The sequence below is a fragment of the Myripristis murdjan genome, chromosome 20 (assembly GCF_902150065.1).
Source record: "Myripristis murdjan chromosome 20, fMyrMur1.1, whole genome shotgun sequence".
NCBI classification, from domain to species: Eukaryota; Metazoa; Chordata; class Actinopteri; order Holocentriformes; family Holocentridae; genus Myripristis; species Myripristis murdjan.
Window position 1 is genome coordinate 1111799 of NC_043999.1, and position 24824 is coordinate 1136622.

General features: G+C 43.8%; 1 protein-coding gene and 1 long non-coding RNA gene across 2 annotated transcripts in view; both read right to left on the reverse strand.

Moving 5' to 3' along the window:
* Positions 1–4134: 4134 nt before the first annotated feature.
* LOC115379172 (NACHT, LRR and PYD domains-containing protein 12-like) overlaps positions 4135–24824 on the reverse strand; it is a gene marked incomplete at its 5' end in the record, with an annotated part of 32999 nt that continues 12309 nt past the window's right edge. Inside the window, 8 exons of the mRNA XM_030079892.1 lie at positions 4135–4210; positions 4249–4783; positions 5239–5296; positions 5979–6102; positions 6180–6350; positions 6910–7080; positions 7878–8048; positions 23521–23691. Coding sequence (XP_029935752.1) covers positions 4189–4210; positions 4249–4783; positions 5239–5296; positions 5979–6102; positions 6180–6350; positions 6910–7080; positions 7878–8048; positions 23521–23691 — 1423 coding nt within the window. The remainder of the gene's footprint in view (positions 4211–4248; positions 4784–5238; positions 5297–5978; positions 6103–6179; positions 6351–6909; positions 7081–7877; positions 8049–23520; positions 23692–24824) is intronic.
* Positions 17315–23286, reverse strand: LOC115378752 (uncharacterized). The gene is made up of 3 exons (XR_003930161.1): positions 23273–23286; positions 22556–22602; positions 17315–17342 (listed from the first exon to the last, which is right to left on the reverse strand). It is a non-coding gene; the product is annotated as an uncharacterized LOC115378752 (long non-coding RNA).

Here is a 24824-nt window from a genome sequence, read left to right on the forward strand (position 1 = left end):
CATCAGTTTGAATCAGGATCTGCTCATCTGTGATTGCACCTCCAGCAGGAACATCTGAAGCTCCGTCTCCGTCCGCTAACCCTGCCAGTGAAATGTCCCGTTCTTTCATTTTGATTTTGATTTGATGTTTTTTGACCCTGTTGGACTGAAGCTGCTGCGTCTGTGGTTTTCAGGGCGAAACAAGATTTTAAAAACCGCTTTTCAACCTCGTTGATCGTCGTCGCAGCAATCCTCACTGGCTGAGAGCGCATTAAAGCTCCGTCCCGGCTCCTCTGCAGGTTCCTCAGAGGTTCCTCTCCAGAACGTTCCTCTGCTCTCCTCCCAGAGCGAGCAGTGGGCTTTCAGAGCTGCCACATCACTCCTCCTCCCTTTCCTCCATTCATTCCACTACGATATGAACATGAACTTTCAGAGCCTTCACACTTTCTTCACTCCAGTTTTCCATCAGCCCAATAAAGTCCTCCACATGAGTTTTCCTAAAAGCAGCAGCACTGTTGGCTTTTCAGGACTTTTTCACGCTGAAAAGCTCCCTCCTCCTCCTCCTCCGCCGGGGAAAATAGTCCCTAAGTGGGGAAACGTTTTGCTTTCCACAGCCAATCATCAGCTGTGTGGTTTCTGAATGTTGAGCAGAACATTATAAGGCGGCTGCTTCAACCACAAACTCACCTTTTTAACTCTGTCGTTCCTCTAAAATGAAAACGATAAATGGTTTGTTGACGTGGAAAATGTGGAGCGAGTGTAGAAAACGGGACAAACATTCAAAATGACTGGGACGGTCCTTTAATTCCCATGAAGCACTGCTCACTGCCAGCCTGCTGCCGTCCGTCCTGTTGGTTTTTCTTCTCAGGTAGTTTGTTTGCTGTAAACGTCTCACATCTGATCATTTCCCTCACGGTTTGCTGAGTCCTGCAGGGTTAAAAAAAAAAAAATCATCTTTCATCTGTGCTCATAAAAATCCACTTTATAACTTTTTTGTTTTAGTTTTTTGTACGAGACACACCTGAAAACCAAAATGCTGTTTTTTCTACTGTTAAAGGAAAGGTACAAACTGAAGTGTACAGGTTGCTCTGATTATTTTATTTGATTACTTTTCAAATAATGCCATTCCGGAAATGGGAGACCAGTATTTTTTTGTTTTGTTTGGTTATGATTGTTGATGATAAGCTGATAATTTAAATGACTGTGTCTTGGTCTAGTTTCTTTTTTGACCTAATGTTGTTAGGACGGTCCACAGTGTCAGTGTTGGTTGTTATATTGTGCTTGATGGACTCGCCTCTGGAAGCCGGCCTGCGGCTCCCTGAAGCATCTCGCCGCCGAACCCTCAGCTCAAAGCCAAACCAGCTCCTCCTGAACATCTGCCTCTTTATTCTCCACCGTCAGCAGGAGATATGCTCAGACGCTAATTTGGTTTTTTCTCAGGATTTCCCCTGAAAACACAAACTCAACTGACAGCCGGAGATTAAAAAGCAGCTCACGCTTTTTACAAAAAAACATAAAATCCCTTTTTATGACTGAAGAAGACCGATTTTACACACCTCAACGATTGTGCTGAGGAAATTAAAGTTGTTTTTTTTTTTCAGTCTGGAGCTCCTGAAGGGTCTTGGTGGGATGTGTTTGTGTGTGTGTGTTACCTCAGAATAACTTTAGCATTCCCTTGCAATATTTTGCAGTCTTTCGCAATACTTTTCTACTTCTGCTGCTTTCTACTTCCTGTTTCTGTTTTTTTTTTTTTCTGTCTCTCTCTTGATGTGAGGAACAGACGGACGGCTCAGAGGGAATGGAGGCAGAAAAAGTTCTGCGAGAAAATGCTAAATTTACTGCAGGAGAACCCCAAAAACATGCGGTCACGACCCTCCAGGGGCTCCATGGTTTGGCCTTTCTCTAACCAAAAAAAAAAAAAAAAAAAAAAAAAGACAAGCAGCGGTTTGTTGACGTTTGTGTGCTGTTGTCATGACAACAGACTCACCCAAACTGCCCAAGTGGTGATGTAAACCCAGTTCTTGCTTCTCATTGGACGGTTTTAGGAGCTGCACAGAACTAAAGTCGGTTTTTCCTCGACAACAACACATCACTTCCATTTCTGAGTTTTTCTTTTTTTTTTTGTGCTGTCGGGTGGGTTTGGTTTGGGACCCTGAACGCCTCAGGTGAGGGTGAGGCGGGCGGGGGGGGCGATGCTTGGCGGCGTCCAGCCCCTGGTTTCCCTGTAGTTGTTGTGTGTTGCATGAGCCAGTGACGTTGTTGTTGGACGGTGCTGTAGGTGGAGTACAACTAAGAATTAAATGACAAACGTGTTTGAAACCGCTGAGTCGCCGCTTCGCTTTTTGTCCTCACCTGCACACACCTGCACGCACACACACACACACACACACACACACACACACACACACACACACACAGAGAGATAGAGAGAGAGAGAAAGAGAGAGAGAGAGACATATTAGAAAATTATGAAAAAACTTGAAAACCACATTGATGATTATGTTAGAGTAATTTTTCTTTTTTTTTTTAAATTTAATTTAATTTTTTTCACCAAAAAAAGACGAAGAAATTAGTAAAAGTTACCTGAAAATGACCTGGTAAATTGCCAAAATAATTAAATAAAAAAAAGGGAAATGCCTTTAAATAATAATAAAAAAAAGACACAGAAAGAGAGGTGTTAGAAAATTATCCAAAAAAAAAAAAAAAAAAAAAAAGAAAGATATTTATAATAATGTCACAGGAAAAGCTCTTTTTTCAGGCAAATATTAGATTATTTTTTTCCTCCTTTCATTCTTTCTTTCTTTTTCTTTTTTCTAATTTTCATGACTTTGAATTTGCCAAAATAAAGGGGAAAAAGGAAAATGACTTGAAAATTTAAAGAGAGAGAGAGAGAGGCAATTGTTGATTATTATAAGAAAAAAAACTGACTTGTGTTTGAGTAGGTGAGGCTTCTGGCGTCAGGTTTGATTTGATTGGCTCAGGAGAGGCGGAGGCTCTGAGCTCAGTGGCTGGCAGCTCTCTGTCTCCACCTGCTGGACGCAACAAGCAACTGCAGCCAGAAACCCCCCACAGCGGCTGAAGGCCCAGGGTTCCTGCGGGGCGCTGCGGGAGGCGGCGGAGGGGAAACTCTGGTTTGTTGACGCCGAGGTGAGAGGAGCTCCGGGTGGTCGCTCCCAGGAAGAGAGGAACCTTCAGCCTCTGGGTCGGTTACCATGCAGTGCTGGGAAACATACTGGGAAAATGCTCCCAGTTACTGTGCAGGACATGAAGCTTCACTGCACTGAAGCTCCCCTCCAGAGAAATGCAGCAAGCTGAGCTCCAACACAGAGACAACATGGAGCCCAACTACATCAAAGCTACTTTTTTTTTTTTTTTTTTTTAAACATCGAACCAACTTCATTCCAAGTCACTGCTCTTAGTGATCAATAAAACTGTCAGTCAAAAAAATGTCCAGTTCAGTAAAACTGAGCTCTCTCTGCTTTTACTGCTGCAAACCACAGCAACAAAAACACACAACATGCCTCACATAATGACACACAGCAGGTGGTGTGGACATGCTAATGTGGAGGGAAGTGTGTGTATATGTTAGTGTGTGTGTGTCTGTGTGTATGTGTGTGTGTGTGTGTGTGTGTGTGTGTGTGTGTTACAGCGTGAGAAGGGGAGTTTTGAACAAAGCAATTCGGACACGATGCTCTCTCTGTGGCTTTATTGAGGATGTATAACTTTCAGAATTATTTACAAAGGTAAAGGATTTCTTTAAATGTAACATATTACAACAACAACAACAGCATTTTTTCATTATAAACAGTTTTCTATCATAGTTGTATTTTCGTTCTTTCAGGTTTCTTTTACAGGTAAGCAAACAGGTAGATATTATAACATTTTCTTTTTTTTTCATGTAAATATTCACAAAATAAATCGTTAAAGAAACATACACTTTCAAACTCCAATGTACTGCAAATAAAGTATTTCCAATCAAATATTTACAACCGCTTTTTAACCGTTTTCTTTCACAGGACATTTTTAAAGGACATTTTTAACTAGAAACTATTACAAATGAATTTCCTCTTCGTCTGTGTCTGTTTTTAAACACCTTTTAAATGACTGTGTGTGTGTGTGTGTGTGTGTGTGTGTGCATGTAATCCACTGCTTTGGCCTTGCATAATATCTGTCTAGCACAATGATATTAATCCAAAGCTGCTCATATCCATCACATTATGCAACATTTTCCCAAACACTTGTTGGTGGCTTTGCCAGAAGTTTTTATCTCTCAGAAACTGGCAGCAGAACGAGACGAGAACCAGGAGACCAGAGCCCAAACCCAGGGTAGAGAGGCTCAGTGAAGGTGGAGCTGAAGGTGTGGAGGAGTCTCAGTCTGTCAGAAGAGACTCTGTAGAAGGACAGAGTTCCAGCAGAGCAGTCCAGATACACTGCTACTCTGTCAGATCCACGGGGACGGACAGAGATGCTGGTGTCCTTCCTGTTGTGTCTGGCAGTGTAGCTGTTATCATCATCAGAGCACCTCAGACTCCACGACTGTTTATTGGCTCCAAGCCGAGAGTCAAAACCTCTTCTTGTGATTCCTCTGTAAGTCACTGCTATATCAACCTCTCCACTCCACTGGACCTCCCAGTAACATCGCCCAGTCAGACCTTCTCTACACAGAACCTGAGGCTCCTGATAAAATCTGTCTGGGTGACGAGGATACGACTGCTGCTTAGACATCATCTCCACCTCTCTGTTGTCCTCAGACAGACGGAGGAATCTGTGCGCTGTGTTTGGATCCAGTGTGAGATGACGGGCATCTGATGGGGAGAAGACACACAGCACACATCAGAAATCCTCATTTACTGAGACTCACTTCATCAGCTGTCAGTCAGAGCTGCAGCACATCCAGACTGCAGCTGTGTTCACAGCACAAGTACCATGTGGATTGTCTGTTTAATGTGTCTGCTTCCTGTCAGAGCCCATCAAGTCTGTTTCACACAGTGGAAATCCACGTTCACAGCTCATTTCTGCATCAGGACCACACACACACCAAAACAAAGTGGAAAAACACAGAGAGCCATGTGACTGTCAGCAGCGTCTCTACAAAGCTGACCTTCAAAAAGATGAAGGTCAGGATGCTGCTGCTCTGCTGGAGGTCCAGGTTTAACATCTGTCCTCTTCTGTGTCATTTCACTCAGAAACATACACTCTGTGCGTGTGTGTGTGTGTGTGTGTGTGTGTGTGTGTGTGTTCATACTGTCTCAGTACTCACATATCCTCAGGCTGTCAGCTTTAATCCAATTTGTTACATCCTCCAGCCTGTAGGGATTAAATCATCATCATCATCATCATCATCATCATTTAATTGCTGGGATTAATTGGACTTTGTTTCCCTCCTGAACCTGTTCAGTAACTCTCTGCTCATCATGACATCATTTGTTCAGAGATGGGCAGGGAGCGTGGAAGTGCTGTGTGTGGATGGAAATCGGTGCTGTGCTGCAGTTTTGGGCTCAAAAATTCCCTCGTCCCTCGTCGTCTGAGAGCAGACGCAGGCGTTCTGTGCAGGTTTGTTAGTTGGTGGAGTTTCAGTCACAGAGACATCAACCCCTTTATGTGCGTCATATTTCAAGTTTCACTTTGACATGAATTCTTCATCCAGTAGACGTGTTAACGTGCACATCAGAAACCCAGTTTAAATGGGACTAAGTGAATCATGGCCGTCCATGCAGCCATCTGAAGGCAGCTGGACTGCTGTGTCATCCTGCACAACTTAGACCTTCCTACATGCACACTGGGATGTTTCCTACAGCTGGCCACATTCCAGATGCTCTGTTTAGCCTTTAACTGGGGTCCATCTGAAACCTGGAGAAAGGTGTTATCCACTTCAAGTCACTCTAGAACTGCCACTACCTGAGACCAACCAATGAAGCTCGTCTACATGGACTGACTCCACCCCTCCACTGACCTCAGAGTCTTCAGGCTGCAGTTTGGACTCTCCACCAGATCAGACAGCAGCTTCACTCCTGAATCCTGCAGGTAGTTGTAGCTCAGGTCCAGCTCTGTCAGATGAGGGTTGGACTTCAGAGCCGAGGCCAGAGAAGCACAGCCTTCATCTGTGACCTGACAGTCTGTCAGCCTGCAGAGAAAGAAGCATTTTAACAAACCACTGCTGCTGTTCAAGTAGAGCTTCACACAGGAAAAGAGATTCTGTACCTTAGAGTCTTCAGTCTGCAGTTTGGACTCTCCAGTCCAGCAGACAGCAGCTTCACTCCTGAATCCTGCAGCTGGTTCTCACTCAGGTCCAGCTCTGTCAGATGGGGGTTGGACTTCAGAGCCGAGGCCAGAGAAGCACAGCTGCTCTCTGACAAGCTGCAGTGACTCAGTCTGAATAAAGAAGAAATCATGTTGCTATAAAATAACATTGGACACAAAGGTGTTTAGAAATCAAAGATGGATGAACTCAGTCTGAAAAAAAAATAAATAAATAAAGATCATAGCTCTAAAATAAATCTGAACTTGATAGAAAACCTGCTTGAACCTCTTATAATCTGAGAGCTGAGGAGGTTTTAAATTTAATTAGCAGATTCAACTCCAAACTCCTGAGCCCAGCACAGTGCCAGGTTCAAAGACACGATGCAACAAGGAACAAGCAACACTGGTTAAAATACATGGCAACCTGAACGACCAAGAGGAGACTGAAGACTAAATTATTGAGCGTAGGGTTTTTCCTTTTTGAAAATGGAAAATCTACAGCTCAACATGTCCATGTCATCATCAAAAACCTTTAAATGCTACTCTAAATTATGGGCTTTACCATTAAGGTAATCATCATGCATCAACATAATATTGAACTTACACAGATCTCTGCAACAACAGTACAACATTAAAATAATATTCATTTCATATTTCATGTAAACACAGAGCTAATGAAATGCAGTCTGACCTCAGAGTCTTCAGGCTGCAGTTTGGACTCTCCAGTCCAGCAGACAGCAGCTTCACTGCTGAATCCTGCAGCTGGTTGTCACTCAGGTCCAGCTCTGTCAGATGGGGGTTGGACTTCAGAGCCGAGACCAGAGAAGCACAGCTGCTCTCTGTCAACCTGCAGTCACTCAGTCTGAAGAAAGAAGAAATCATGTTGCTATAAAATAATATTGGACACAAAGGTGTTTAGAAATCCAGTTTGAAACCATGCAGGATTATATAATCTGATGAGATCTGTTCAGGTTTATTTACAGTGAACATCTTCGGTATTTTTATATAACATGACAATGGCAGCATTCACATATTCTGAAGTGAAATATTCAAATGATGTGCTGAACATCATTTTCTGCACATTTCCCCATAATGCAGCAGGACATGTTTAGTATCTTTAGAAACACTGAGATCTTGACTAGAATTCAAAATAAAGTTCTGTAAGTTTGAACAAAGCTTGACTGCACAGTGTGTTTGTAATGATGAACCCAGCAGTGAGGCTGGCAGAGTTCACGTCGCTGCACTGGGCAGAATCAGGCAGGAAATTTGTTTTACTGGGAAAGTGACGGTCTGGCTGAGGGTGTGGGGGTGTCTGGGTGGGGTCAGAGGTCAGGTGAGTGGGCGGTCCTTCAGTCCGTCCATGTCTGTTTACACCTCTAATGCAATGTGGACAAAAGCGTCTCAGTCCTGTCCACCTGGGACTGGATCACGCAGAACGGATGTTGATGCCAGGAGGAAACAGGGCCTTTGACCTGGGAATAATCATGCTGATCATTCCTTTCATGTGCTGACGTTAAGAAAACCATGAGCTTTATTCTTAAACCATTTCATTTCATTTCATTTATTCTATCATTTTATCTGTCAGTGTGGAGGTTAGCTGTCACAACAAAATTCACATAATTTTCATGTCAGTGCAGATCAAATAAAGTGCAGTCTGACCTCAGAGTCTCCAGTCTGCAGTTTGGACTCTCCAGTCCAGCAGACAGCAGCTTCACTTCTGAATCCACCAGGTCGTTCTCACTCAGGTCCAGCTCTGTCAGATGGGGGTTGGACTTCAGAGCCGAGGCCACAACTTCACAGTGAGTCTTTGAGAGTTCACAGCCAGACAGCCTGTAATTACAGATCAAATGTGAATTGTATTGTACTGTATTAAATGATTTTTTTCCCAAGTTCTTAATGTATAAGAACAGGAAGTTTTAGGCTAAGTTCCTCAGCTAGGTCATTTCAAATTCTTGTAAAACAAACATAAATGAAAAGAAAATACACTGAAAATTATGTCATGTAATACTGTTTGTGCTGTAGCCTTTATCCACCTGAAAATACATCTGTCTGTTGTGGTTAAATTTTCTCTCATGAACACAGGTACCTGAAAAATTAAGTAAACTTTGCTGATATTTGATCTTAGCAGTAGAAAAGACACTCCCCCAATTAAGAACAACCTTTACAGTACAGACAGTGTGTTAATGTACAGTATGTTATCTATCTCTATTGTAACTCTGATGCTCTCAGGTGTGAATGCTGCTCTACACTGTTGTGTAATGTCTGTTTTCACATCAGGACTAACCGAGCCTTCCTGCAGTTCCTTACAGCTGGGATCAGTCTCTGTCGTCCCTCCACTGATGTTCTGTACGTCTTCAGGTCCAACACATCCAGAACCTCCTCTGACATCTGCAGCATGTAGGCCACAGCTGAGCACTGGATCTCAGAGAGTTTCTTCCTTGATCTGTTCTCTGACTTCAGGAACTTTTGGATGTCCTGATGTACTGAGAGGTCGTTCATCTCCATCAAACAGTGGAAGATGTTGATGCTTCTGTCAGGAGAGATATATTCAGTGTTCGTCTCCTTCAGGTTGTTGATGGCTCTCTGGATGTCTTTTGGTCTGCTCTTTGTCCGACCCAGCAGGCCTCCTAAGAGCCTCTGGTTGGACTCCAGTGAGAGGCCATGAAGGAAACGGACAAAGAGGTCCAGGTGGCCATTTTCACTTTTCAGGGCTTTAGACATGACACTCTTCAGGAAGACATCCAGGGATCGTATACTGTCATCATGTCTACTCCGGCTCTTTCTTTGGAATATGGGGTCATACGGGTATGGTTCTTTATAGCTATAGTCACCTCCAATGAATGGAGGATCAGAAATATAACTGTCATCACTGACATTACAATAAACAATGTCTTCAAAGTCCCGAAGAAAAGTCTTCAGTGTCTCCATGTCCCTGTTGGTGTAGCAGTGGAAGATGTAGACTGCAGCGAGAAACTCCTGAATGCTCAGATGGACAAAGCAGTAGACTTTTCTCTGGAAGAGCACACACTCTGTTTTGAAGATCTCTGTGCACACTCCTGAGTACACCGAGGCCTCTGTGACATCAAGACCACACTCCTCCAGGTCTTCTTGGTAGAACATCAGGTTGCCTTTCTCCAGATGTTCAAACGCCAGCCTGCCCAGCTTCAGAAGAACTTCCCTGTCAGTCTCCATCAGCTCCTGCTGACTCCTGTCATGTCTCTCATCGTACTTGTGCTTCTTCCTCTGTGTCTGAACCAGCAGGAAGTGTGAGTACATGTCAGTCAGGCTCTTGGGCAGCTCTCCTCTCTGGTCTGTAGTCAACATGTGCTCCAGAACTGTAGCAGTGATCCAGCAGAAGACTGGGATGTGGCACATGATGTGGAGGCTCCTGGACGCCTTGATGTGTGAGATGATTCTGCTGCACAGCTCCTCATCACTGGATCTCCTCCTGAAGTACTCCTCCTTCTGGAGGTCAGTGAACCCTCGCACTTCTGTTACCCTGTCCACACATGTAGGAGGGATCTGACTGGCCGCCGCAGGTCTGGAAGTTATCCAGAGGAGAGCAGAGGGAAGCAGATTCCCCTTAATGAGGTTTGTCAAAAGCACGTCTACTGATGATGTCTGTGTGACATCAGACACGACCTTATTGTTCTGGAAATCCAATAAAAACCTGCTTTCATCCAGGCCGTCAAAGATGAACACGACTTTACAGACGGCGAGCTTCTCTGCTGTGACCGTCTGTAATGTTGGATGGAAAACACGGAGCAGCTGGAGAAGACTGTAGCGCTCATCTTTGATCAAGTTCAGCTCCCGGAACGAAAGCAGAACCACAAGACTGACATGTTGGTTTTCCAAGCCCTCTGCCCAGTCCAGAGTGAACTTCTGCACTGAGAAGGTTTTTCCAATGCCAGCAACGCCCTGCGTCACAACTACTCTGATGTGTGTGTGTTGGCCAGGTAAGGGTTTAAAGATGTCCTGGCACTTGATTGGAGTGTCACTGAGGGTCTCCATCTTGGATGTTGTCTCCAGCTGCCACACCTCATGTTGGGTATTAACCCCTTCCCTCCGTCCCTGTGTGATGTAGAGCTCAGTGTAGATCCTGTTGAGGGGAGTTCCACTTCCTGCTGCAGCAGTTCCTTCTGTCACAAATTCACATCTCCTCCTCAGACTGATCTTATGCTCGTCTAAAACCTCCTGCAGACCGCCGTCCACTGGGCTGGTTTGACTGGGTGTCTGCAGTCCAGGTCTTGTTCTGGATCTTTCTCCACACTGGGGACAGGCAGAGTCTCCTGATGAACCAGACTGGTCCCAGTCTGAGGTGATGCACCGTCTGCAGAACCAGTGTCCACAGCTGGTGGAGACTGGATCCCTCAGGACCTCCTGACACAAAGCACAGCAGGACAGCTGCTCCTCCACAGCCTCACTGCTCCTCTTCCTCTCTCTGTGGAGGAGAAGCAAATTCTTCATGACCAATTAAAAAAAAAATCGTTGTTTTAACCAAAACAATTTTGAGACTGTAAACTAAAATTAAATCTTCTCTTGAAACTCTAAAGTACTAAAACAACATCATGATGACACAACATGTAAAATTAATTTTCTCTTCTCATGGATGAAAGTCACTGTGGCGATCATGGATGGATTCAACACTGTAGCTGTTCTGTGCTTTGTTAATGTAGCTGTCAGTAATTAATGTTATTGTCAATGTAAACAGTCATATCATCATGTGTTTTACCAAAAGTTGCTAATCATTGGTTCATCAACAGGGTCCATTCTTCATTATTCCTGACTACAAACTGCAGAAATGTGTTTGTATTGTTGAGGTTGCTTTAGTGTTTTGATTGTACTGTGAGGTTTGCTTTGTTTCTCAATGTGGAGCTCATTTCATTCACTATATTTGCTTTAACTTATGAACCAGGATCGACCTCGGTGACCAAACTAAACCCATGAAACTGTCCTTTCAACAATGTTTGGATGTTGGGTGTTTGCTCCTGTGTGGTGAGGAGCAACATCAGCTTCAAAGCTGAGTTATCTGGTATGGCTCCAAAAACAAATTCATAGTTCAAGTCTTTATCTTTTTTTTCTTTTTTCCTCTATGAACAAGGACAACACTTATTAGAGTCTGCTCTCTGCAGTCTCTTCTGCATTAAATTATTTATTCTACAAGCTGATTTCAGGAGAAAAATACAATAAAAAAGAGTTTTTCTCTGTTGCTGCCTCAGTAGCCGAGGCACTGTTACCTCCCAGGCAAACTCTGGACAGACAGCGAGCTGGAAAATAAATGAACCTTTGGATTAATATTTTTTTGTAAACAACAGTAAAACAAAAAGCAATATTTTTTTCTGTGGGCCATTAAAATGGAAAAGTAAAAATCACATTATGGTTATTGTGATGTTTTGATCACAGTGGATGCAGCAGCTGTATTACTCAGCAGTGAAAAGTTCTCTTTCTCTTTGCAGCCTGTTGTCTTGATATCCTCACAGCTGTCTTTGCTTCATGAAAATAATCTCATGTCATCATGTTCCATCAGTCTGACAGTATAACAGAGCTCTTACTTTGTGGCTGAAGGTCCAGGTTCAGCACTGAAGTCTGGAGGTATTCCTATAGACCGCTCACTCCTCATAGACAGACAGCTGGAGGCTGGAGGCTCTGCTCTCTGCCTGTGCTGCTGACCTCTGCAAACACATGTTTTATTCATGTCATTAGTGACAGACAGACAACAACATGTGAAGCTGCACATTGTGACATTACGGCCATCTGAACTTTTGATAATGACAGCAGTTGTGTTCATTAGCAGACCTACATGTTGTGTGCATGTTATTTACAGCTGCAAAGCTCCGACTCAAAGCTTTTTGAAAATATGGGCACGAGGGAGATGAGCTACAAAAGCAACATGACAGACCAAAAACAAATGCAGGAGTTTTATTGACTTTTTCTCCCTTTTTGGTCGTACATCTTCTGCACGGAGCTACAATCTGAGACTTGAGCTCAGTGTAAACCGGTTGGTTGGCATTTCAGTCCTGCGCTCTGAACCAACAGTCCTGGGTAATTATGGACTTCAGCTGTGATTGGCAGAAGTGTAAAGGGGTAACACGCTCATTTGTGACCCGTGTAGACGCCATGATTCAGTCCATCTGTTAAACACTTAAAGGAAACGTACAGAGCATTCAGAAAGTATTCAGACCCGCTTTTTTTTTTTTTTTTTTTACTTTTGTTATGTTGCAGCCTGATGCTACAATCACTTAAATTAATTTTTTCTCTCATCAATCTGCACTCAGTGCCCCATAATGACAAAGTGAAAACAGAATTTTAGTAAAATCACAAGTTTTTTTCTTGCTTCAAGTGTAGGTTTATATGTTGTAAAGAAATAAATTTATTACTGTATCTTCAGTTTTACAACAGCTAGTTATGCACATATCGCACTCTGCACTTTAATAATGTGTTTTGTACTTGGCTCGTATTTGTGCTGATCAGCTCTGTCTTCCTGATCTAGTTGCTGTGTCTCTTATCGTAATCTCATCGTGGCCGTGTGTTATTTGGTCCGACATATCCTGGTCTGTGTCAAAGTCCACCTGTGACTCAGGCAGGAGCTTCTTCCTGGATCTGATTAGACTGAGCTGCAGATCTCAGGAGCTTTGCTTCACTTTGATCACCTCCGTTCAGTCGAGGGTATAAGGGACTGTTTCATTTCAATATGAAGGCCATAGTGATGGGGGCTGTTAACAGTGCTGTGTAGGTCATCATGAAGATTTCCCCATTTAATCAGATTGCATGAGGCAGACTTACAGTTTGACAGTGTAACAGAGCTCTTACTTTGTGTGTGAAGGTCCAGGATCAGGACTGAAGCCTGGAGGTTTGTCTTTAGACCAGTCGCTCCTCATAGACAGACAGCTGGAGGCCGGAGGCTCTGCTCTGCCCTCCTCTTCCTCCACACACACACTCATCTTCTGTACTGCAGGCACACACACACACACTCAATCAGCTGGATCTGTGAGAAACTGTTGAGGTCATTCTGACTCTTATTCCCTCGACAGGTGACTCACACTTTTACAGTTACAGAATACCACTACTACTACTACTACTAATAATAATAACAACAATAATGTTGGAATAACACTCACCCTGTTGTCACCGTCCTCCTGCTGTGCTCTGTCGTCTCAAAATGGAGTCTGCAGCTGCATTCACACCTGAACTTTGACCTCACCTGTGTCACACCCACAGGGAAACAGGCTTTTCAGTGTAAAGGCTTGTCATTGTACATTGTATTGTCACTCATTTTCCAAACTGCTTATCCTAATCAGAGCCCGTCCCCGCGCTCACTGGGCAGAAGGCGAGGAAACAGCCCGGACAGACAAACATCAAGGATCCTCACAGAGAGGATGGAACAGAGGCGCCCGGACGCCGTCTAAAAAAGCAAAACCCAGAATGAGCCCACTGGTCGTTTGTTCAGCAGCTTCTTACAGCCTGCAGCTCCGCTTCAAAGCCAGCAGAGCTCCAGTGGTCCTGTGAGGAATGACACTGAGCTGAAGTGTGAAGGCAGCAGCAAAGTCCATGTGAGACGGCTGCTGGGGGGACGCACGGCTCAGTCAGCCCGTCTGTCAGTCAGCTGACCTGCGTTCAAGTCCACGCCACAGCACGGTTAGCTGATGGTTCACGGTCCTATTGGAAATGATTTGATCGACAGGTGTAAATCATCCTTTTCAAATATGAATGTGGCAAAAACTAAAGAAAAGTGCATTGATTTCAGAAGGAAGCGCACTACCACCCCCCCCCACCTTTACAGGTGTTGTTACGGTTTGCAGCAGAACTGAAGCTCCGCCCCTGTGCGACATGAATGAGCTGAACAGAGTCAGGTCTCTTAAGAAGGCCCAGTCACTTGTGGAGGAGCCGAGCCTCTTGCCTTGTGGGGAGAGTTTGTGCTGCTGCCATCAGGGCGCAGATCTCTTCTGCCACCATGCACAACAAACACACTGAGAAGCTCCTTTCTTCCTGCTGCTGTCAGCACCCTGAAGGCATCCTGGAGACAGTCTGTGTTTGTGACTGTGGGATGTGTTCTGATGGGATGTTTGGATTATTTATTGTTCTTCTGTTTTTTTTTTTTTCTCTCTGCTGCTGGCTGTGAAACAAATTGCCCTTTGGGGATAATAAAAGTGGCATTCTGGCATTCTCATCTAACAGCTGTGTCAATTAAATATGAAAAACTGGTTTAAATCTATATTTGTACAGGTTTAACTTTTGTACTTTTATTTTGACAGTTCCCCTCCCCACTGTGTGTGTGTGTGTGTGTGTGTGTGAGCACACAGATGCTCCAGTTTGTTGATGATGTTGTTCTGTGTCCAGTTGGTTTTGTTGGTTATGATCATTATTTTCCTCTCTGATATTCATGTCTGGAAAACGCTTGTTGCTGCTGTTTCTGACACGACTGCGCCTGCTCTCCAGCATGAAATCCTCACTCCCGCTTCATTCATGTCTTCCAGCATTTCACCACGGGGGTTACACCTGAAGGGCAGCGTTTTGTTTTTTTTTTATTAGCCATGAGGTCAAAGTCCAGCAACACACCTTGTTTCTGCTGCAGTTGAGTTTACTGGGACAAACACAGTTCACACAGCCTGCACTTTATTAACATTTAGTACACACACAACTTTATTTTAGATTCTAGTGCAGATCCTGAACGTGAGCTGCTGAATTCCTGGGAAATGTGTCTAAAATGATGCAGGAGACATGTAGATGTGTTCTATGTGATGTGGCTCTGCAGCCATGAAGCAGCAGCATGTTGGTTGTGAATCTTTCCCTCAGTGTCAGAGTGATGGAGACACGAGCTGCCGTCAGCTCCCTGAGGAGACCCGAGGGGGAACTTCAGTGCTCAAGCTCCTCTTGGATTTGTTCTGCTCAGCCTCTCCCACTCGTTCTGGCTTTCCTCCTTTTGTGTCCGTCCTGCTGGTGACGAGCCCAAACCCACTTTCACACTCCCACTGTTCCCACTATTCCCACTGTTCCCACTGTTCCCACTGTTCCCACTGTCCCCACTGTTCCCACTGTTCCCACTGTTCCCACTGTCCCCACTGTCCCCACTGTTCCCACTGTTCCCACTGTTCCCACTGTTCCCACTGTCCCCACTGTTCCCACTGTTCCCACTGTTCCCACTGTTCCCACTGTTCCCACAGGGTGTGAGTGCTGATCTCCAGGCTGCCCCGCCTCCACAAGGGAGCCGTCAGGTTAGAAAGCAGCTGACTCGTCATTCATGAAGCTCATGTCCCTCACAGCAACTCCTCATGCAGTGTCAATACAACACACACACACACACACACACACACACACACAGGACAAAAAAGAGACAGTCAGAAAAATGGAGTTTGAAAAGCCGAAGTGTGCAGGAGTGAAAGTGGCGGTTTTGCAGATGAACTCCTGACGTCACCAGCATGAAGACTTCCTCACGCCTTCAGCTGTCATTTTGCAGAAGCCAGTCATCTCCACATCCACTGAAGATTTTTACCATTCAGGCTTTTACTTTGAAGGATCTGCACAACAGAGGATGGTGGCTCCCGTTGTGTTATTCTAATGAGCTTCTGTCACCACCTGCTGGTTGTTGGATGTAATTACATGTTTATACGTTGTGCAGAGATGAAGCTGCATCATCACTGATCCTGTTCAGTTGTGTTTTACTCTCCTGCAGAGCTCTGGCTGTGTTCCCCGAGCCTCTGAACATCAATCGCACCATGAAGAAAATGATCCCACTGTGTCTTTTCCAAGCCAAACATCCCATGGCAGTGTTGTGCAAACTGCAGACAAGCCTGTTACCAGCAGAGGGACTGACAGTCTCTGTCTCGCTTTAGAGAAACTGACCTCCGCTGCCAAAGGAAGAGGACATGTCCTCAAAGAAACTGGGGCTCATTTTCTAGATTTCATGGAGAGAAATCCTTTAAAATCCAGGTCCATATCAGCACAGCTCCCGTGTGCTCATAGGACTGTTTGGTTTGGTTTGGAAATTGTTGCTTTCTGTAAGGCTGTGAAGTGTGTGTGTGTGTGTGTGTGTGTGTGTGTGTGTGTGTGTGTGTTATGGTGATTGTCATGTTTTTTGTTGATTGAAATGTAAATGGCAATAAATATATTGGTGGTTTTTGTTCCCATCGATGTCAGGAAATATAATAACTTATGGTTTCCTCTGACATTTTCAAAATAAAAGTTTCAGTCTTATTCAAGCACTTTCATTACTTAACCAGCAGATGGCAGTAGTGTGTAACGCTGTGCTTTATCCCAGCACTCAGCAGCTTCCATGCACATTCATGTGATGTGCTTTAATGTGCACTGAGTGACTTGAAGCCTCTCAGACAGTGTGAGTGATGAGCTGTGGTGCACAGACCCGGGCGACAGGCTGAGGGCTTCTCAGAGAGCTGCAGGTGACGACACTTCAGCAAGAAAAGGTGACACACTCCCAAGTTAATTACCACCATGAGTTTCAGTTTAGCCACATTTGTGTCATTTGTATTTGTGTTTGTATCTGAGTAAAGTTGTGTCACAAAGACAGAAACTGGACTGACAAAAATTACAAGAAAATGACCAGAAAATTAACAAGGAAAAAAATTTAAACTCTCAGTACAAAAAAAAAAAAAAAAAGATTTGTAATTTTTCTAATTAATTAAAGTGACTTGTGGAGGAAATTTAAAGATTTTTATGTATTTATTTATTTTGTACTTTTGTGGAAATTTCACTGGTAGTTGTCTTGCTGTTTAATTTAATTTTTTTCGTAAATTTGCGGTAATTTCATTCAATGTGGAAATTTATAATATCAAATTTGAATTCTGGTGTTCTATGCTGTCTCGTGGACTTCTTATTTGGACACTGTTAGGTCCAGATCATGTGATTTTGTATGAATATGAACAATAAAAGCAACACAAATTGATGTATGCCATCATTTTGGAGGAAAATATACACTCGTTGGGGGAAAAATGATTACCATAACAATTAAAATGTGAAATGTTTAATTAATTGGGTAGTTTATGACAGTTAACAATGAATCTGGTGATGATCGTGACGATGGTGGTCAAATCCCTGGACGATCTCTGTTGTCCTCAGACAGACGGAGTTCTCTGTCTGCTGTGTTTGGATCCAGTGTGAGATGACGGGCATCTGATGGGGAGAAGACACACAGCACACATCAGAAATCCTCATTTACTGAGACTCACTTCATCAGCTGTCAGTCAGAGCTGCAGCACATCCAGCATGAAGGCCGGTGGAAGATCTTCCAGCCAGACGCTGCTGACGGCCCACAGCCTCAACCTGCCACAACAGAACATTTTCAGTATTTCGCAGACCTGTCCCGTTGCATTGGTTGCTCTGCTAGCTCAATCATGTTGGAACTAGAATATCCGCTGGATTTTTTTTTTTCATGGACTGATAGTTGTACTTCTGCAGACTTCTCAGTCATTTTTAATCTCACAGTTGCCGTGACAACGACTCAGCAGCACAGCTGATCTTTATCTACAACCAACTTATATGAACAGTTATATTTAAATACAGGCTACTGCTTTCCAGTGTCGGCCACAACAAACATCTGACTTTTCATAAACTCACCGGCAGATGTTTTATTTCAGCTGGGGGTGTGTCACTCCAATTTAACGTCAGGTCCGATTAATGTGGCTAAGCAGCAAAAGTAAGGACAGTAAGCAGTCACATTAAGGCTGAACAGAGTTATAGAATCACCTTTTCAGGCTGTTAGCAATTCACCTCTGAAATAAAGACGACAGTTTTCACAGATGTGTTGATTTATTAAATGTTCATTTCAATGTACAGATGCAAACAAACTGACAAATTAATTAAATCAATGGCCTAGGAAACTCATAAAGACTAAACAAATTAATAACGATTAATAGGCTGATTAATAACTGATAACATTAACACATTAATAACAAGAACAAAGTTACAGCCGCACATCTCCATGGAAAATCTTACAGGTACTGTCCGTGGTGCTGAATCTGCCTCAGCAGGTACTGTCCGTGGTGCTGAATCTGCCTCAGCGGGACCTGTCCGTGGTGCTGAATCTGCCTCAGCAGGTACTGTCCGTGGTGCTGAATCTGCCTCAGCGGGAACTGTCCGTGGTGCTGAATCCGCATCAGCGGGTACTGTCCGTGGTGCTGAATCACCTGAGGCATGTCATTCTCTTTATTATAGAAATTAAAGCTCCATAAAATTCACGGAGGATCTTGTTCAGCTCTTCTTTCCTTACAGGTGAGAAATCAGCTGTTTGTCTGGTGTATGTCAGGTAGTGTGTGTGTGTGTGTGTGTGTGTGTGTGTGTGTGTGTGTGTGTGTGTGTGTGTGTGTGTGTGAGAGAGAGAGAGGTAGCGCTGCACAGGGGGAGGATATGGCTGGAGTATTATTAACATTATTATTTCAATTTATATGTATATGTAATTTAAAAAAAAAGAAAAAAAGAAAGAAATTTCACATTTTCATTGTGTAAATGATCAAACTGCTTCGACCTACACAAGCCAAATTCAGTCACTGAGTTACTATAGCAATATTACAGAGATATTACAGAGATATTAAAGAAATATTACAGAGATATAACAGAGATATTACAGAAATATTACAGGTGACAAAAACGAGCCAAGGAGCCCAGTGCTGCAGAAATTCACCAGAGATTGAAGTGTGCCTCTGCTCCACTGGTGTGGATTATTTAATCCAGATGTTTTGATGTTGCATCAGTTTACATAGAGCCAGTCTCTCCAGCCTGCCTGACCAGGCACACAGCCACCTCCCCAATCTGCCACCACAACAGGATGTCAGTGGACACCAGTGTTCCCATGAAGGGCTCACCAACAAGTGTGTGTGTGTGTGTGTGTGTCTGTGTGTGTGTGTGTGTGTGTGTGTGTGTGTGTGTGTGTGTGTGTGTGTGTGTGTGTGTGTGTGTGTGTTACAGCCTGAAAAGGGAAGATTTCAACAAAGCACAATGTATAATTTTCAGAATGGCAAAGGATTTCTTGAAATGTAACATATTACAACAAAAACATGCTTTTAGTCATTATGAACAGTTTTCCATCTTAGCTGTATTTTTCTTCTGTCAGGTTTCTTTTACAGGTAAGTAAACAGGTAGATACAGCACTCATGGATGTGGCTGTGGCAGAAACAGAATCCTCTTTTTGCAGAACTGAAGCACAATGATATTTCAGTCAGGACAGTTTACATATTGATATTAACAATTTCTTGACCTGTGGCTCATGAAGGGGTTCATTTCAAAATGAAACTTGAGACCAGATAGAACCAGTAAACCTAAACATGTAGTGAATATGCGGTTGTCTTGGGCGGTGGACGGTGTGTTTGTCACTGTGTTTGGTGGCGGCCCTTTAAGTGTTTAAACTTTGCTGAATCATTGACAACAGCAGACTTTTGTTGAACAGAAATAGAAAGGCGATTTCTAAGTGCATGCCTCAGTATCCACAAATTTCGAAATGTGTGGCAAAAAGAAGAATTCACTTCGAGGTGCTGGAGGTAACGCGGAAATCATGATGGAGTTCAGAGCACTGAATGAAAAAATGGACCACTATCAACACTCCATGAAATGGGAACTGAATAACAAGTTGGACTGCTTTAAAACATCTGTGGAGAAGCTTATAAATAAGCAGAAAGAAGAACTGAAAGCTGAAATTGAAAGCTGAACCAAGGAGATACAAGATAACATTGACCTCAAGGTGGGGCAACTGACAGCGCGTATGGATAAACTGGAGTCTGTGATTAAAGGCTCCAAAACGACAGCTGGGACCAGATTTGACCCTGATGTGTCTATTATTATATCAGGGCTCAGGGCCGAGGAAGATGAGGATGTGTCGGAGAAGGTTTGCGTCCTTTTGGCTGAGGGAGCCCAGTCCCAGCCGATGCCAGAGTTTGTGGCGGTTGAGAGAACAAAGGCAAGGGGAAACAGTCCCGTTTTGATAAAAGTGGAGTTACTAACAGTCCAGAAACAGAAACTAAGACGTGATGAAAGGTACAAAAATGTTTATATCTGATCTGCCAAGTCACATACGGATCGGCTAATTGAACTTAACTTCAGGACGCTCTTACGGGACCCACTGGAACGTGAATGGCTGGACTGACACAAACTGTGGCTTAAGATCTTTATTATTGCAGTCCCTTGAACCTATTGACTTTATTTGCCTAAATGAGACTCATCTGAAAAATTATGATATTATTACTTTGAAGGGCTACACTTGGTTTGGTCAAAATAGGAATATGCATATTAAAGCCCCCAAAGCCTGGGGTGGGAAAAGGGTGGGAAGCCCAAGCCCAAGCTTAGATCATATGTTCAGATGAAGGATTGTTTTGTTCCTGAACTCTGTGTCACTTGTTTTCTAACTAGAGGCCAGAGGTCACTGTGTGCCCAACTGAGAAGTGGTACCCTGCCCCTGGCCACTGAAGCAGGGCGGTTCACAGCTATTCCTGAAGAGAATAGGATTTGTAATGTCTGTGATTTAAAAGATGTTGAAAATGAATTTCATTTTATATTTTATTGCACCCTGTATGATGACTTGAAGGTCCCTTTTTTTGAGGCCATGCAAAACCAAAAACCTGAGCTACTCTGGGTAGATGATGGCCAGAAACTGAAATGGCTCTTTAATGCTGAAGTATTTAAAACTGCTAACTTTATTTCTAAGGCCTGGAATAGAAGGCAGCATATTTTGTTTAATTAATGCATAACCTGAGGGGTATATTTTGGAAGTGCCTGGATTTGGATTTGACTTTGTATTCCTGATTTATTCTAATATTTTGTTGTTGCTGTTTTTGGTATTGTTGTTGTATGTATGTGTGTCTGAGCATGGTTTGTAATGTGTACAACAGTGTTTTGTAAGTCCATATGGGCTGGGCTTCTGAAATTGAAGCATCACACTTAAATAAAAGAAAATCAATCAATCAATATAACATTTTCTTCTTTTCCAGGTAAGTATTCACAAAATAATACACTAAAGAAACATACACCGTCAAACTCTAATGTACTGCAAATAAAGTATTTTCAATCAAATATTTAAAACCCCTTTTGAACCACTTTCTTTCACAGGACATTTTTTAAGGACATGTTTAACTATAAACTATTACAAATGAATTTCCTCTTCATCTGTGTCTGTTTGTTATCACCTTTTCAATGACTTCTTAAATACTTATAATGAACTTCAGCATTAACAACCAGCTTCCTGATAAAAATCAATCTATCAATCAATCTATCAATCTATCTCTATCAATCTCTAAGCTTTCTACCAGCTTTCTATCACACACACACGTGTGTGTGATACAAAGCTGGTCATATCCATCACAGTATGCAGCATTTTCCCAACACTTGTTGGTGGCTTTGCCAAAAGTTTTTATCTTTCAGAAACTGGCAGCAGAACCACACGAGAACCATGAAACCCAAACCCAAACGCAGGGAGGAGCGGCTCAGTGAAGGAGGAGCTGAAGGTGTGGAGGAGTCTCAGTCTGTCAGAAGAGACTCTGTAGAAGGACAGAGTCCTAGCAGAGCAGTCCAGATACACTGCTACTCTGTTAGATCCACGGGGACGGAAAGAGATGCTGGTGGACTCACTGTTGTGTCTGGCAGTGTAGCTGTTATCAGAACACCACAGACTCCACGACTGTTTGTTGGCTCCAAGTTGAGAGTCATCTCCACTTCTTGTGATTCCTCTGTAAGTCACTGCTATATCAACCTCTCCGCTCCACTGGACCTCCCAGTAACATCGCCCAGTCAGACCTTCTCTACACAGAACCTGAGGCCACCGGTCAAATCTGTCTGGGTGATCAGGATACGACTGCTGCTTAGACATCCTCTCCACCTCTCTGTTGTCCTCAGACAGACGGAGGAATCTGTTCACTGTGTTTGGATCCTGTGTGAGATGACGGGCATCTGATGGGGAGAAGACACACAGCACACATCAGAAATCCTCATTTACTGAGACTCACTTCATCAGCTGTCAGTCAGAGCTGCAGCACATCCAGATTGCAGCTGTGTTCACAGCACAAGTACCATGTGGATTGTCTGTTTAATGTGTCTGCTTCCTGTCAGAGCCCATCAAGTCTGTTTCACACAGTGGAAATCCACGTTCACAGCTCATTTCTGCATCAGGACCACACACACACCAAAACAAAGTGGAAAAACACAGAGAGCCATGTGACTGTCAGCAGCGTCTCTACAAAGCTGACCTTCACAAAAATGAAGGTCAGGATGCTGCTGCTCTGCTGGAGGTCCAGGTTTAACATCTGTCCTCTTCTGTGTCGTGCATTTCACTCAGAAACATACACTCTGTGTGTGTGTGTGTGTGTGTGTGTGTGTGTGTGTGTTCATACTGCCTCAGTACTCACATTTTCTCAGGCTGTCAGCTTTAATCCAGTGTTTTTCATCCTCCAGCCTGTAGGAATTAAAACATCATCATCATCATCATCATCATCATCATCATCATCATCACCATCATCATTTAATTGCTGGGATTAATTGGACTTTGTTTCCCTCCTGAACCTGTTCAGTAACTCTCTGCTCGTCATGACATCATTTGTTCAGAGATGGGCAGGGAGCGTGGAAGTGCTGTGTGTGGATGGAAATCGGTGCTGTGCTGCAGTTTTGGGGCCAAAATTCCCTCGTCCCTCGTCGTCTGAGAGCAGACACAGGCGTTCTGTGCAGGTTTGTTAGTTGGTGGAGTTTCAGTCACAGAGACATCAACCCTTTTATGTGCGTCATATTTCAAGTTTCACTTTGACATGAATTCTTCATCCAGTAGACGTGTTAACGTGCACATCAGAAACCCAGTTTAAATGGGACTAAGTGAATCATGGCCGTCCATGCAGCCATCTGAAGGCAGCTGGACTGCTGTGTCATCCTGCACAACTTAGACCTTCCTACATGCACACTGGGATGTTTCCTACAGCTGGGCACATTCCAGATGCTCTGTTTAGCCTTTTAACTGGGGTCCATCTGAAACCTGGAGAAAGGTGTTATCCACTTCAAGTCACTCTAGAACTGCCACTACCTGAGACCAACCAATGAAGCTCGTCCACATGGACTGACTCCACCCCTCTACTCACCTCAGAGTCTTCAGCCTGCAGTTTGGACTCTCCACCAGATCAGACAGCAGCTTCACTCCTGGATCCTGCAGCTTGTTCTCACTCAGGTCCAGTTCTGTCAGATGGGGGTTGGACTTCAGAGCCGAGGCCAGAGAAGCACAGCCTTCATCTGTGACCTGACAGTCTGTCAGCCTGCAGAGAAAGAAGCATTTTTAACAAGCACTGCTGCTATTCAAGTAGAGCTTCACACAGGAAAAGAGATTCTCTACCTCAGAGTCTCCAGTCTGCAATTTAGACTCTCCAGTCCAGCAGAGAGCAGCTTCACTCCTGAATCCTGAAGGTTGTTGTGACTCAGGTCCAGCTCTGTCAGATGGGGGTTGGACTTCAGAGCCCAGGCCAGAGAAGCACAGCTGCTCTCTGACAACCTGCAGAACCTCAATCTGAAGAAAGAAGAAATCATGTTGCTAAAAAGCAGCACATTTTTGGTCGTGGCCATGAAGCCTCCGCCTACTTTTCCATGATCCTTACTGCTGCAGACTCTAATATGTTGTCCCTCAAATTGATATGGGAAACAGATTTATATGGATCTTTCACTGAAGCAGAATGGTGGAAAATTCTTAGAAATGGGAAAAAAATGTCAAAGGAACAACAAGGTTGATTCAATTTAAAATTATAATTCGAGTCTACTGGACACCATCGACACTCCACAAAGTAGGCTTAACCAATAGCTCAGGGTGCTGGAGGTGTTGGGATGAAGATGGTACTTCAGTACAGTTTTGGTCTGCAGTAGGGGAGCGCCGGGGTGGATGATGTGTGGGACGATTGATGTGTTCACGATCTCTCGAGAACTGTTTGACCTGCAGTCACGTGATTACACATCCCCGTGCATATGAGCGTGAACGAGCTTCATACAAAATTTGAGTGGGATTGACGTAGTTTTCGAGAAGCTAGCAAGGAAATCCTTTTTTCAGCCATGTAAGTTAATTATTTTCAATTCTCCATATTTTGAATAAGAAATTGTGTTCATCCTGCTTCACTTCAGCTGTGCACTGGGCCATGTACTGATTGATGTCAAGTGGTAACCTGGATAGGCCGTCAGCATCTGCATTCCTCTTGCCTGGTCGATATCTGATTGTGAAATTGAAGTCAGCCAGTTCACCCACCCAACGGTGGCCTGTTGCATTTAGCTTTGCTGTTGTCAGGACATATGTTAGAGGGTTACTGTCGGTGTAGACAACAAAATGTGGGGCATAATAAAGAAAGTCACGAAAGCGTTCACAGATCGACCACTTTAAGGCAGTTTTCCAGAATGCATATGATAATTTTTTTCAGGGGGTGTTAGTGTCCGAGAACCATATGCAATCACCTTCATCTTGCCCGCTTGCTTCTGGTATAGCACAGCGCCAGGCCCTCTTGTGAGGCATCACAGTGAAGTATGAACAGCTCTGCAAAATCAGGATAGCCTAAGGCAGGTGGCTGTGTTTGACAGTTAGTCAGCTCATTTAAAACATCTTGGTGGCTCTGAGTCCAACTGATAGGTGTGTTGAGTGGTGGTCGGCCCCTCTGTTTTGTA